This window comes from Coffea arabica, chromosome 2e (assembly GCF_036785885.1).
Source record: "Coffea arabica cultivar ET-39 chromosome 2e, Coffea Arabica ET-39 HiFi, whole genome shotgun sequence".
NCBI classification, from domain to species: Eukaryota; Viridiplantae; Streptophyta; class Magnoliopsida; order Gentianales; family Rubiaceae; genus Coffea; species Coffea arabica.
In genome coordinates, this window is record NC_092313.1 from 74,193,127 (window position 1) to 74,209,005 (window position 15,879).

Below are 15,879 nucleotides of genomic sequence, written 5' to 3' on the forward strand. Positions count from 1 at the left end.
TACTTGCTCTTACTATCTCAATTCCTATTCTACCATATTTAAGGGAAGGTGTAATTGGATCAAGAAAAGTTAAAAGGGAGCGGTTCTTACTTCTCAATCAAAGGAGTGTATTACTGCACGTATGCATACTTTTTGGATTTAGAAAAAGCCACATAGCTATTTCATTGCAGGAAATGGAGTGGAAAAAAAAAAAATCTGTTGCAATATGGGATTGGTTGGTGAAAATCAACCAAAGGACGAGTAGGATCTATCTTCATTCTTGCGTTGTACTCGTTGATTGGAACTGAAGGTCTGGACAGCCATTTAGCACAAAAAAAAAAGAAAGAAAAGTAAAACTACTGTTCTAATTGGGGTTACAGTTACCATCCCTGTTTGTCCAAGGACAACAGTCAGATTCTCTCGTTGATCATGCTTTGACAATTAAATTAAGGTGGATGACACCTGCATTTAAATTCTTTTGTTTCATAATGCGAAAAATTGATTTGTGGCTTCCTTTTACTTTGTAGAACAACAAAGAAATGAATTCTTGACAAATTAACAGAACTGTCATTAAACATACTTTGTTGACAGAATTCATCAAGAAATCTTTTGAAAAGTTCTCGTTCGGATCTATATTTAGAAAGATGGTGATGACAAGTATGAGAAAAAATCATAGTTGATGATTATGTGAGTTTGATTGCTTTAAGAGTGAGTGATGAACATACGCATTTATGGGACCGAACATTTACTACCAATTTCACCACTTACCAAACATCTAACCAACTCCTTTTCATTGACACTTGCGCCGCCGCGTCCAACGTTGATGATGATCCCATGCTTCCCCAGTGCTGTCAAAAACATCCTGCGACGTGTTTCATCTGCTGCATGTCCATGAACAACGCAATCATGAGAACTTTGCAATTTGAGGCAAGGTCGATCGTGAAGACTCGAAAAGAATTGATAGGGAAGGATGGATGGTTTCTTCTTTCTTGAATTGTGTGCAATGCTACCAACCATTGCTTCGAGCCTTTCTGCGACTTTTGAGCCTATGTTGCCGAATCAATCCCAAGTACTCGTCTGCCTTTCAGTCACCTAAATAGCTCAAAACTATGATGTAAAAGCAACTATTGCCCCTGCTATGTGAGTTTATATAATTGGGCTTATTGAGTTTGATAAATTTACACATGCATTGAAACAGATATGAATTTAAGTGTGTTTTGGGACCAGTTCATTTTACTCAATGCATAAGCAAGGATTAAGTTTACATTAAAGCTGTAGATTACATATTTTAATAACATTCGATGCCATTTTAACTTCGAGAAATTTATTCTTAGACTGATAAGTAAAGCTATCAGGTCATGTTCTCGACATTGTATGTTTACACATCTTCAATATGAGATTTCTAATACTCAGATAATTCCAAGTATGCTAGACACAATAGTCATGGAAAAGCTATAGTCCAATCATAAGATTTTCAAAGTTCGAGTTACGCCAAATCAAACTAAAGTAGTATAATGAAGCTTAACTTACATTTGGTGTATATTTATCATCAACAACTTGTTTGTAACTTTCGGGATGTAGAGTCTAGAGGTTTTCGATTCAATTTCCCTTCTTCTTTTCCCACTTCTTAAATCTCATCCTTTTTCTATGAAAGGAAAAAACAAGCACTTATTCATAACTTTCAAAATTATTATGTCTATGATATTACTACTAATTAAAATCCTATGTATTAACAACTCTACACTTCAGATGGGAGCAAAGTTTTTGTTTTGCGTTCTACACCTTACCAATTTAGCATTTGGTAGGACGCAAAACAAAAACTTTGCTTCCATTTCAAATGTTGAAGTGTTGCTCCGCTATCAGGTGCTATTGAAATTCTTTGCTCCAGCTAAACCGGATATGCTTAAAACTTTCAATATCTTAATACTACTCCATCCGTCTCACTTTAATAGGTCTATTTTTTTTTCCACACAGATTAAGAAAATTACTTAATTTTATTAGAAGAATAAATTTGGAATACTACTTTCCTAACATACCCTTACATTAATTTGAAGTTAGTCATAGCCTTACATTAATGATTCATAGAAAGTTGATTGCATTAAATTCATGAAAAGTTGAAATGAAGGAAGAATCAATTGTCACTTTAAATTTTTAGTCAAAACGTTTTCAGCTGCCTAGTGCTTCATTTCATTCTCAAATGAAGGCGAAGGAAGAGTCAATCATCACTTTAAAGTAAACTTTCAATCAAAATGCTTCAGCCGTTTTGTATTCCATTTCATTTTCAATCATCCACCAATGGTGCATTCAAGTTTTTACCATTATAATAGTCTTCAAATTTTACATTGGACTCTATAAATATGACAGATAATTAGGCTTAAACAGAGGCGATAAAAATGGATAGTTCATTCATCCAAAATAAGTGCCATGAATTTGAATGTTTTACCAGAAAATATTTCCTCACATTCCCAACAAAATACTTTCATTGATTTGAATTATCTTCTAAAAGCTGATGATTTTCTTGATAATATCTCACCTAATGATAATCCTATCTATCCATCTTCACAACAAAATACTTTGGTTGATACTTTCATTGATTTGAATCAATTTTCCGAATACGCTAACTCTCTTGGAAGTGACATTCAAGCATCAGAAGGTTCACATCACCCGCTGAAAAAGAAAATTTCACTACTGCCATGAAGAAAGCCATTTATGAAGTGCTACTCAAGGAATGTGAAATAAAAAGTTACCGAAGGGACTGATTGCAAAAGTTGCAAAACATTTTCATATTTCTAGAAGATCAGTTTCTCGAATTTGGCATTATGGAAAGTATGCTACTGCTGAAAATGTTTATCCACCAAATTTATCTCTAAAACTTGTCAAGACGGTTGGTCATAAGAAAATTCAGGTCAATTTGGAAGATATGAAAGACATTTCTTTACGTCGTCGAACAACTATAAGATCTCGAGCAAAAACTCTACATGTGTCAAAATCAATCTTACATAAAAGAGTCAAAGAAAGATCGATTCGACCACACTCAAATCCAATCAAACCATATTTGTCGATTGACAACAAGAAAGCAAGGTTGGAGTTTTACTTGTCAATGGTTAGCGAGTCTACATTTGCTTCTAAATTTTCATTTATTAATATGCACGATCGTATACACATTGATGAGAAATGATTTTACATGATTAAGACATCACAAAAGTATTGCCTCCATTCGTTGGAACAGGAGCCATATCGCACTTACAAAAGTAAAAGATTTGCTCCAAAAGGAGTATCTCATATTGCCCAGAAAATCATCATCTTTTGGAAGTTAATTCAAATCAATGAAAGTATTTTATTGGAAAGGTGAGGAAACATTTTCTGGTAAAACATTCAAATCAATGGCACTAATTTTGGATGAACTATCAATTTTTAAATGCCTTTTAAGCCTAATTATCTATCATATTTATAGAGTCCCAATATAAAATTTGAAGACAATTATAGCAGTAAAAACTTGAATGCACTATTGGTGGATGATTGAAAATGAAATGAAATAAAAAGCGGCTGAAACATTTTGATTGAAAGCTTAAAGTGATGATTGACTGACTCTTCCTTGGCCTTCATTTGAGAATGAAATGGAGCACTAGGCAACTGAAAACGTTTGACTAAAAATTTTCAATTTTTCATGAATTTAATGTAATCAACTTTTTATGAATTATTAATGTAAGGGTATGACTAACTTCCAATTAATGTAAGGGTATGTTAAGAAAGTAGGATTCCAAATTCATCCTTCCAATAAAATTAAGTAATTTTCTTAATTTGTGTGGAAAAAAAACACCTATCAAAATAGGACGGAGGGAGTAATAAATGTTTATGATACATTGAAATTGGTGTCATGCATTCAATCCCCTCCATTCAGTTTCATAACTTCCCATCCACTACTTGCAACTCTTCTCTGTAGCATTATACATCTGCATGCACCAATAATAAGTGTTATGTGCCCGCATCATAAATCATGCACGTCCATTTACCAAAGGCAAAGCAGCCACTCACTTAACTTGTATTTTTTTTTCTTTTAAAACATAAGGAACGATGGGCTAGTCAAGATCAGAAATACACTATTTGATGCCTACAATGAGTATGGGAAGACTTCCAACATATCTGATGCACCCCTACTATACTTTCGAGATAGCAATGAGATGTCTTCTCATGGAGCTAAGAGACGAGAAGACAACCAATCATTTAATGTTTTAGAGGTATGAAAATTAAAATTTTTTATTTTATTGCCTTATAAAATTATGATTGTTATTATGATTTTTAACTATTTTATTTTATTATCATATCTAATATATCTTTTTTTGTAACTTATGTAGGAAATTGATCAATTTGATACTTTTGAATTTGCCTCTAATACATCAAAAAGTTAATTAAACTTATATTTAGATGAATCAAGAGTTAAACGATTATCAGAGATTAATGTTTATGATTGTTGAAAATCATAATATTTTCGATTTTCAGATTTGAGTGAATTAGCAAGGGACATTCTATGTGTTCCAGTGTCAATAGTTGTCTCTGAATCTGTATTTAGACTTGGTGGTAGGATTCTAGATCAATTTCATAGTTCATTGTCATCACAGATTGTTAAATTTTGGTTTGCATCAAGGACTGGTTGTTTGAAGATAAAGGTGAAGGTACATAAAGTTTTTTCTTACATATTTTACTGTTCGAGTTTTGTCACTCATACATTTTCTTCATCCTTATAATGCAAAATCTCTAAATATAAATTTGGAGGATATAATTCAAAACATCATGCCTCTAAATAGTAACAAAAACGAGGCTGATGCAATAATAATTGAGAATTCAAATTCTAAAGTGGTCAATCTCCAATCCATGATGGTTGGTGAATAGTGAGTTCAGTTTCAAACTTGATTAAGTGTATTGCATAAAGATTTTGAACATGGTTTAACATCCATAATGTAATATTTGTTGCTCTCGTAGGTTAAGATCGTTCAATCAAACAGCGGCGTTGGGAAAAAAAATGGAATTGCAACATTGTTGATATCGGAAAATGAAATTGCAAACTTCTCATTTCTGTATCTCGTGCTTTTCTTGAAGCTATTTAAACTGTTAATGAGTGAACTGCGATTTTGTCTTAATACATCTTTCTTGCTTGTCGCTTAAAGGCACAAGTTTGATTTGGATTGTAATTTATTAACTTTAAACTTGTATTTGACTGGCAACAATTTGTTTGGATTGTTCAGATTGAATTTATGTGAATTATGCTTGGGTACTTCGGTGAACCACAAATCTCCAAATTGTCATTTGGTTTCTATGAAATTGAAATCATTATGGTTCATGTAAGAACTGGTCATTTTGGTTGACCTGCGAACCTGAAGGTTCGTGTTTAGGTTAGGTAGCATGACCTATTATATTTGAGTTGACAAGTCGTACGTGTTAATAAGTTTGGATAAGCAGGTTATTTATTATATTCGAGTGTCAACATGATTAGGGTTGCAAACGAGTCGAGTCGAGTTTTGAGCTAATCGAGCCGAGTCTCGACTAAATTTTACCAAGCTCAAGCTCGAGCTCGACGAGCCGGCAATTTTCAAGCTCGAGCTCTACTCGAATCAAGTCGAGCCGAGCTCAAGTCGAGCTCGAGTTCGAAAAAAATAAAAAAAATAATTATTTTATTTTTTAAAAAATAAATAAAATAATATTTTTTTCTTAATAAATAATAAAATATTAAGGATATATACGTAATTTTATTATAAAAATAAAAAATGTATATATATAATATACGTAATTTTATTATTAAATAAAAATAAAAATAAAAAAAATATATATATACTCAAGCTCGCGAGCTAACGAGCTTAATATTCTGAGCTCGAGTTCGAGCTCGAGTTTGGCTCGAGCCGGCTCGAACTCGACTCGATCTCGATTAATATCGAGCTCGACTCGCGAGCAGCTCCATTCGTTTGCAGCCCTAAACATGACATATCAATCCGACACCCCTTGATTATCAAGGGGGTTACCTATTATAGTCGAGTGTCAACGTTATCCATCGTTCTCGAGGCCGACTTGATTGCCACCCTTATCGAATTACACATGTCCAATTCTCGTTCAAAAGCGTCGTGGAATGGTTGTGAAGCGTGAACTCTTTCTCCCTAGTCCCACCCCCTCGTGGACATCTTTTCAATGGCAGGTAACCCGGATACTGGCAAGTGCATTTCTACCACTTTTTGATAATTGTGATATGATCTGGTGGCCATTCGCTCCATGGAAGTGCTAAGTGAGGTGATTTGACTGCATTCCTATTAAATGGTTTGTGGTGAAGCTCAAGTCTGTGAAATTCTTTAACCAATCACATTAACTGAGGATTGATTTGTTGAAATCTCATGTAAGAATTTATAAGTCCCGGCAATATAGATGATGCTACTTGAAAAAAAGAAGAAGAAGAAGCAGAGATGGAAATTTTTATTATAAACTCGGCCTGCACGAACGAGTTTGGCTTAATTAATAAAGATTTGATCATCGACCCATAAAGTCAAGTAATGCACTTGATGAGTAGTTTTTTGAGATGTAAACGAGTCTAATCAAATCAAACAACTTAATATTCAAATTTGTTTGATTATTTTAATGAATTTGAAATTTTATTCAAATTTGACTGATTTATTTGTCGAACTGATCTCCAATGAGTTTTTTTAATCTTGAAAGTTATTAGATATAAAATACTGTTCGTGTTTGATTTGATTAATTAGTAACTAAATTCGAACAAATTATTACAAAAACTGAATTCGATTAGGGTATTGAATAATTTGATTCCTCCTTTCAACCTTTAAGTAATTTTGGAACGGAGTGACCCTGCTCTCTTCTTTATGTCGACGTTACAACAAAAGGGAACGCGAGGTCCCTATAGAGGCCCCTTCACGGGACCCTCTTTTCCAGTAGAGACGGTGCCAGATTAATTAATGTTCGGAAAATGCCCCGTTAGTACCATTAGGCTGCTCTTCCTACTTTCTAAGTTTCAATCCTCAACTCAAAAGCCTCATGGCTCAAATTCACACGAACCAAACATTATCAGTAAATCTTCCCGAAGTCTTAGTCCTAGGTCCGCCAAGTATATTTCGCATATACGAGAAGCATCTTTCACAGAAATTCATGTTGCTTAAACCGTGGGAATCTCCTATTCCCTTGGAAGAGTTCCTCTCCATACATGCACAAAATACAACGGCAGTTCTTACTTCATCCGTCGTTGCGTACCTTAGTTCCGCCCTCCGCCTTCTACCGTCTGTCCGTCTCGTTGTTACCAGCAGCGTTGGCCTTGACCATATTGATCTTAAGGAGTGTCGCCGCCGCGGTATTTCGGTGGCCTACGCCCCTTCTGTCTTCTCCGCCGATGTAGCCAACTTGGCAGTTGGGCTGTGGGTTGACGTGTTGAGGAAAATCAGTGCTGCTAATTGCTTTCTAAAAACTGGGCTCTGGCCTGTTAAAGGAGATTATCCTCTTGCAACCAAGGTCCTTGTCTGTTACCATCTTTCTGCACCCCTTTAATTTTCAACATCCTTTTTAAAAGGGCAAATTATGCTTTACCCCCTGTAGTTTAGTCTTTTTATTTCTACGTAACCCTCTACGGTTTCAAAAACTATACATAATCTCCTCATTATTTAAATTAAAGTGTCAAAATGACGGAAATGACCATTCGTAACGGCACCTTTTTAAATATCGAAATTACCCTTTATAAATACATGACACACTAACCACGTCGAGTTTTATATTTTATCATATAACCCTTTATGGTTTAATACTTTACCATATAACCCCCTTATGATTTTCAAAATATGCACATAACCTCCTTTGGTTAATAAATAATTTTCAACTTTACATAAGGGTATTTTTGACAGTTTAGGTTATTCTGTTACGAATGATCATTTCAGTCATTTTGACACTTTAATCTAAACTATGAGGAGGTTATGTATAGCTTTTGAAACCGTAGCAGGGTTATATGGAAAAAAATACTAAATCACAAGGGAGTAAAGTGTAATTTGCCCTTTTAAAAATGATAAAATTCGGCTTCTGATATTCGTAATTGCACTACTGAATATAGCTTTAGTTTCCAGCAGAAGTAAGATGCTTAGTGTCACAAAATTAATGCTGCAGCTGAGTCGCTGGCTTCATTGCACTTGTATTGCAGTGTTCATTATTAAATATGAAGATATGACTGAGACTCACTTTCGATGGCTTTACCCAATTAACCGAAATAATTTAATCGTGGGAATTGATGTGAGCTATATTTGGAAGTTAATCCCTGTTTGTTGACTTCTTTGTGAAAATAATTTTTAGTTACAGACTTAGGGTGCTTTTGACAAAACTCAAACCTGCAAATTGAAATCTAAAATTTGAATTCATTAAGTTACTGAATTATTAAGTATTAGTCTAACACATTTGAGTGTGTATCATATTAAGTGATAAGTGAATAGTTTATCACTTATTTTTTGTAGCAAATTTTGCTTAATAAATTCAGTGCTATTTAATTAATTCAGATATTTTATATTTGGTTATCAAATACATCTGAAAATGTTAAAACCTGAATCCATTAATTTTAAATACTGAATTAAGTTATTAAACAGTGCCTTAACCATCAATAGTACTTGTTTTTCCATTGTGATTGTTGAGGATTGTAGGGGAAGAAGTCAATAGTGATGTTTGTGACGTCTGGCATGCGTTATTAAGTTTCATTGGTATATTATACTTGAGATAATTAAGTAGTAGGGGTTTCATTTTATTACTACTTGGTTGTGTATTTCTACTTGTAGTTAAGTACACTTAAGTAGGGCCGCGAGGGTTTTGTTTTGTTTTATTGCTTGATTGTGTATTTTCTATTTGGCGGCCCAAGTTGTAAGAATTACTTTTGCAAGTGGTAAATGTGAAGAGTCTCTGCTTTGATTTTTCTTTTCTGAACAAGAGGTCCTCCTCCCAATGTTGGCTGTCCAGTGCTGGACCCCAAATTTATGTGCTAATAGCTGACACTAGCTTATGCCTGATCATGTGAAAACTGTAGCCTTCCAACTTGAATGAATCGCTAGGAATTTAGGCCATACAAGTAATCATCGGAGAGTGGCTAAGGAGATGCTAACTAGAGCAATGCATCTTGAATCCAATTCTGAGTTTTTTTGTGACCTTAGCCTTTGATATCCTAAATTTCGTCGGGAAGACAACTCGAATTGCATTTGTGAATTCCTGGCAGGATGTATTTATCCACAATCTTTTTCCTGTAAATTACCAATTTAAGCTGAAATGAGATGTGTAAATCCACTGTGTTTGATACCGTAAACAAAAATGACTACGGATACTGGGCAGGTTCACTGATTCTAGGGTGCATATCAATGACATCTGAAAATTCCTATAGGGTGCATATGAGAGAGCCAACGCTGCCTATAGGCATCTGAAAATTCCATTGTCGTGTGATTTACCTTTTCAATTCAATATCAATGACTACAAAATTGTGATTGCAGCTGGGAGGCAAGCGAGTTGGCATAATTGGACTGGGTAGGATTGGCCGGGAAGTTGCGAAGAGGCTTGAGGCCTTTGGCTCCAAAATCTCATACCAATCCAGGGAGAAGAAGCCTTCTGTTTCATACCCTTTTTATACTGATGTCTGTGAACTAGCATCCAACTCCGACGTTCTTATTATTTGTTGTGCATTGAATGACCAAACCTATCACCTGATCAACAGGGAAGTTCTCCAGGCACTAGGTAGGCAAGGAGTAATTATTAATGCTGCTCGTGGAGCCATCATAGATGAGAAGGCATTGGTGCAGTTCTTGCAGGAAGGAAAAATTGCAGGAGCAGGGTTGGATGTTTTTGAACATGAACCTAATGTTCCTGAAGAGCTGCTTGAATTGGATAATGTTGTGTTTTCACCACATTCTGCCGTCTTCACAGAGGAATCTTGTAAGGATTTGTACGATCTCGTGGTCGGGAATTTGAAAGCTTTCTTCTCAAACAAACCATTACTTTCTCCTGTACAATTCGATGATTTCATGCGTTGATTGCACTGTAATTTGACAATATCTCGTCCTTCAATCTTGTGGATGAATTACTGGCTTCTTCAGCTCCACAGGGTATTAGGAAAGCTATGTCATCTCATATGATTTAACTCTGAAATGAACATCTTTCTGATGCAAATAAGCAAGTTGTAAAGCAAAGAGACACATGATTCTCTGTTTCCTGAATGTTGTCTTTGGAGGTTGATACACTAAATAAGATTTTATTCTGCAATATTTTCCGGGTAACATTCTAATTTCAATTGACTATGCTGCATACTTATTCATGCTACAACTAGGAATGCGTATCAGGTGACTTTGAGGTGTGAATTTTAGCGGTAAGTATTAGTAGAGGTGGCAAAATGGGCGGGATGGGCGGGATTTGCTTGGGTTTGTGATGGAACCGAGTCATATGGGTTTGGGTCCAACCTTACCCATATGTATTTTGGGACTAACTTGGGCGGGATCACTTTGGGATGGGTTTAGATTGATCCCGCCCAATACCCAAATCTATTTTCTACATATTTTTTTTCCTTTAATTCATTTTTATTTTTTATATAATTTTAATATTTTTTATATATTAAATTTTTTTTAGTTTTATTAAATAAACATGCAAGTGCTTTATACTCAGGATTCCCATAAAAAATTGGATTAACAAATAAAGGAAAAAATAGATATACAGTCATATTCCAACATATATCAAGATGACCAAGGTACTTAAGGTGTTGAATATTTATCCTCATCATTGTCCAAAGATGACAGGTCTAAATTGACTGAAATGTTGAAAATTCTTGTGGATAATGACTAGGAAAACTACTAGATTATATTCTCTAGTATGGCTATAAAAATTGTTAAAGATAATTTTTTAATTTAAGACTCCGTTTGGATTGGCTATTTTTTCAAAAAATAAGTTTTTCAAATACAATGTTACAGTAATATACAATAACTCAAAAAACATCCCATCCATATTAGTATATCAAATAAAACAAAAAAATTTTATAGTAAAAATTTTTCATATACACTGCTATAATAAAATATTTCAAAAATACCCCCCAAAAATAGCTAAACCAAACAGAGCCCTTGTTATTTGAGCCCAATGGGTACCCAAGTATTTCCCAAGTATTCCCATCAATTAATGGGTACAATTGGGATTTGTCCCATTTTAAACCCAATATCAAAATCCAATACCCATCCCGCCCAAAGTCCCCATGGGCATGGGTAACCCATTGGGACTTGGGACAAATTGCCACCTCTAAGTATTAGTGAAACAGTGGATGTGTTGATGAAATTGAAAATGATGCCGCCGCTCATTGAACTGTCCAAGCTGTACGATGACGCGTTTCTAGTTAGTAAAACGTTTCATCTAAAATCGAGAGATCACGGGTTCAAATTGTTAAAGAAATAAGTGGAAACCAATCTTGATCTTCTTCTTTTTTTTTTTCAAAAAAAAAAAAGCACCTACCCAAGCTGACTGATACTGCCCCCCCTAGTTTGCCAATATTATGATTGCTTTTCAACTTGATAATCAGAAACTAATGGTGCATAAATCCCTTGCCCAGGCCGATGATGAAGATTGTTTCCTGAATATCTTCCTACCGCAGTATCTTTGTCTTATGGCCTTGTTGGGTCATTTCCCCTCCTGATTGGGCTGTTTGCCCAAGCTATAAAAGTAAAAGAGAAGTGTATTTGAGTTTCGCAAAGATTGTTCCTTTACACACTGTCAAGTTTTCGAAAACTAATTCCAAGTTTTATAGATTTTTTTTTAGATTTATATGAAAAATTTATTTATTTTTTCTGAATAATGAAACATAGATGTTTTTGGTGTAGAATTTGGAAGATGGGGTTTGTAGGAGTTGTATTTTCAGACCAAACATGAAAAAAAAAAAAAAAAAAACACAGGCCCTCAATTGAGCCAGCCTGCAGAGCCCAACAAGACTTCAGAAGTTTTATTAACCGTGTAAATATGCCATTAGTTCTCGTTTGGCTGGGCTTTATTGTCCGTCAATTATTTGTTACGGAACCCAATTTTGCCGTCTTTTTCCAATGCAACGGGGAATTATTTTCTTTTTTTATTGAATGCCGGGGAATTATTTTCCAGCCACAACTATTGAAATATCTACTATTAACAAACCATAGATGGGATTAAAAGTGATTAATGAAAATTCGTGCACCAATCCCCATAACCAATTAGCTCAATTAGTTTGATAAATATTTCATTAATGTTTGAGAAGGAAGGCTTCATATTGCACAACTTTAATCTCATTATTTTACCTTTTGACGTTGTTAAAATGTTTCACCTGTAACAAATTATTAGGTCCCATTGCGTCCTACATGGGGGTGTACAATGTCAATTAGTAGAGTCATCAAGTGGTAAGTAAAATTATCAATATATGAAATGCTTTAATTATTACTTTCTCTTGCATTTATATATTTTTCTTAATTAGCTTTATTTTTTTTATAAAAAAATTAACACCCTAATTACATCTTAACGAATTCCCATTTAAACACTCATTAGACAGACCCTTTCACTTAATTTTTAATCTCGTTATTTTGCTTATGGACACTGCTAAAACCTATGATCAATAGGCCTCGAGTTCTAAATGAGGGTGTGCAATTTAACGTAGTCGAGTCATCAAAAGATAGGTGAAGTTCCACGGTTGGTTTTTTTTTTTTAAAAAAAAAAAAAAAATGGGAGTGCTCTCAATAGAGAGGTGAAATCCCACCATTGACCTCTTAAAAATGACAGGGAAGCTTTTAATGTTCGCATCACAAAGATAAGAAGTTTATAGTAGGACAAAATTTAATTACCTAGTAAAATATAAGGTTTTACTCATATACACTGTAGCATGATGTTAAATTGTCAATGACCTCGACCATGACACCCTTAACATTATACAATCAAGTCAGAAGACTTAATCCATTGAGTCAAAGACATTGTAGTTATCTCAGACGTGATTCTACTAAAATATCAATATATGTTCGCATCAGGTGTTATCTTCCTGTTATCAACAACAGGAACGTTGTTGTTGAACATTGTAGGTTTACCATTGAATTCAGTTGTCCATTCAATTATTCAGTCACATTTTGTTCTCTCCCTCCTTATAGATTAATCTTAAGCAGTCGTCTCAGTCAAGACAACGTGGGTTTGCCTAGCCCTGCTAATAGATGAGGTAATGATCATGTATAGATTAGAGCTTATGGCTTTTATTAGTGGTTAGATCATGTTTTTTTTCTACTAAATTAAACTAGTTAACAGTGAATTTTGGATAAAGGAAAGCGAGATACAAGCTATATATATGGAATCTCTTTGGCTGTTTGTCGAAAAGTTTCAAGCATAAGTCTCACACATTAGATTGAGAAAGATCGTACAGACAAACAAACAAATGAAAAATAAGGTCACCTCACAAAAATGTGCAGTTATGACTTTCAAAATGCTTACGAGACATGGTGCATGAATTGGTCTAAGCTTCCAAGCTCCAAAACTTGTTCAATCAACTCAGTGCAGCCTGCTATTTCCTTGTCCGGTTTTCTTGATGTACAAAATCTGTCTCGTAGCTTGTTTTTCTACATGCCAAATTCAGCGGATTTCAACTCCAATTGATCTTTGCAATCTCAGGTGTCGTTATCGATTTGTGAAGTTCCAGAATCATCAAAAGCTGAGGGATGCTTGCTTGATCACATTCATGGTTTTTCTTCTTCCTCAATCCATCCAGCTGAAAAGATAGCCATGTATCACTAGAAGAAAGTGCGGAAAAAATTCCATGTCCACTCGAATTGAATTATGCAGCAAAGGAAGTTCAGCTAGGTAACTTATAATGCTAATTGATCTTCAAAACCCTCAATCCAGAAAAGATAGCACAGTTTGATTACAAAAGCACTTCTCCATGGGGAAATGTTGGGATTTTTAAGTTGGGATGTCAATCATCTCATTAGAGCTTATACATTCAAAGCATTTAGTCACCCTGAGGATGAATGCATGATCCCAAAAACTTTGAAAAAAAAAGAAGAAGTCAATTTTCACTTGATTACTTGAGCTAGCTTTTAGTTTATATTGATCAACTAGCTGAAGATAGACTGTTGCAACCTACTTTTGAACATGAAAACAAAGAAAATGACTAGTCTACTAATCTTCCAATTCCATGGCTGACTCAGTGACACCATCCTCAAAAACTAATGTTTCATCGGAGAATCTTTGCACAAGGAAACAAAAGGAGATTTTGACATTTTGTCTCTACCTTGGCTGGTCAAACCAAAACTTCAATTTCAGAGCATCACTGGGTAAAAATATAAAACATTTCCTTCCTGTGAGGCTTGTTCTCCGTCGGACGCCAATGCCATCAATACGTTTGTTTGAAATTTCAAGTAAGAAATTTCTTTTTCTCTTTTGTTTTTCACGGCAAAGTTACCCATGCATGCAGATGATATACAGGGAGGGATTACTGTTGTTGCTGTTAGGTTTTAAATTCAAAGTAGTCCCAAAAGAGAAAAAAAAAAAAGATAATCCAGTGTAACACAAGAATTCAGGTTAGAAGAAAAACGTCTGGTTTAATTCAATTGAACCTCAATTATGGGAGTTCTATGTAGCCTATCCCAAATTAATCTACCTGAAACAATAGTGTATGAATAAGCAAGAAAGGCAAGAAACTTTTCTATGAAAACTAAGCCTGGTGTACATGACAAATGAAATGAGACACAGGGACAAGAAAATGCTCGAAACTGTTGCATGACTGTCGTCTACCGTGTCTCTTATCAATAAAATCCCTTTATTTTCCATTCACTTTTTTAAAGATCACTTTTTGTTAATGCCATTTCTACCTGGAGAGCACACTCAAAACAGGCAAACTGCCCCTAACAGCTTTAATAAATCTCATGCAACCTTGTACTGGTAATGGTTCCATAAATGACGGCAACGATTTGTTTGTTGACTTACACCATTTTAGGTTGTACTTGACCCATTATAGCCTGGGGGATCTTCTTCATCCGCCCAAAATATATGCAATCATGTTTAAAGGATCCCACCACATGTGCACGATGTTTAGCTACTTTTGTTTCTTTCTAGTACATTAAAAAAGAAGAAGAAGAAGCTATAATTAGGTTTTCCAAATTGCCTAATGCTTGCATAAACATATAGCGACATTAGTGATATTTCTAACTTGTACAGTAATTGCCCCTGGACACTTTTCTCCCAATACTCTTCATTTTGAATCGGGGATAATTTCAGAAACCTTCCCTGAGGTTTTTGATAGTTTCACTTGGTGCTCTCAAATTTCAAAAAATCTCATTTGGCTCTCATATTTTAAACTTTTTGTAACATTTGAAACCCATTTCAAAATATAATATTGAAAACTCATATTTGGAGAGAGAATATAATTTCATTCTAAATTTGCCCTTTTTTGGTGATTCCTTAATTATCATAATACACTAAATTTATCTCTTAATTTTTGTTAATTGATTGATATAGTTTTTGTACTGAAAATTTAAAAGTTAATGACAAGATCACTCTTTAATAGTTTTTGTATCTTTGGTCCGAACAAGAAATGTTAAATTACTTAAAATTCTGAATGATTTATAATACTCTTAAAAATAACTTGCAATAATTTACAACCATGATAATACCTTTTTGCCCCAACTTAAAAATAATACAAACAATTATATATATAATTTTTAGCATGTTGTATCCTTTTACTTTTCAAGCCATCGATTTAGGAAAAAAATAGAAAATTTAAAAATATGTAAAAGATTTATAAAACAAATTAACTCAAAACATTCAAAACTTCATCGTCAGATTCGGGGTTCAAATTTTGTACCTGACAGTTGGGGAAGGAAGGATGTAAGGATGGGGTGGGAGGGTTACAAAAAATCTCATACAATGATT

General features: G+C 34.4%; 1 protein-coding gene across 1 annotated transcript; it reads left to right on the top strand.

The window, feature by feature from the left end:
• Positions 1-6,855: 6,855 nt before the first annotated feature.
• On the top strand, positions 6,856-10,193 carry LOC113733081 (glyoxylate/hydroxypyruvate reductase HPR3). The gene is made up of 2 exons (XM_027259225.2): positions 6,856-7,476; positions 9,474-10,193. The coding sequence occupies exons 1-2, from the start codon at positions 7,009-7,011 to the stop codon at positions 10,008-10,010; spliced, it is 1,005 nt and encodes a 334-aa protein (XP_027115026.1). The 5' UTR covers positions 6,856-7,008; the 3' UTR covers positions 10,011-10,193.
• Positions 10,194-15,879: the final 5,686 nt, after the last annotated feature.

Excerpts from the sequence above, each read along its gene's own strand:
- LOC113733081 (XM_027259225.2), top strand. The coding sequence starts at position 7,009 with ATGGCTCAAATTCACACGAACCAAACATTATCAGTAAATCTTCCCGAA. Across the intron at positions 7,477-9,473 it reads ATTATCCTCTTGCAACCAAG|CTGGGAGGCAAGCGAGTTGG; the intron begins GTCCTTGTCTGT and ends TTGTGATTGCAG.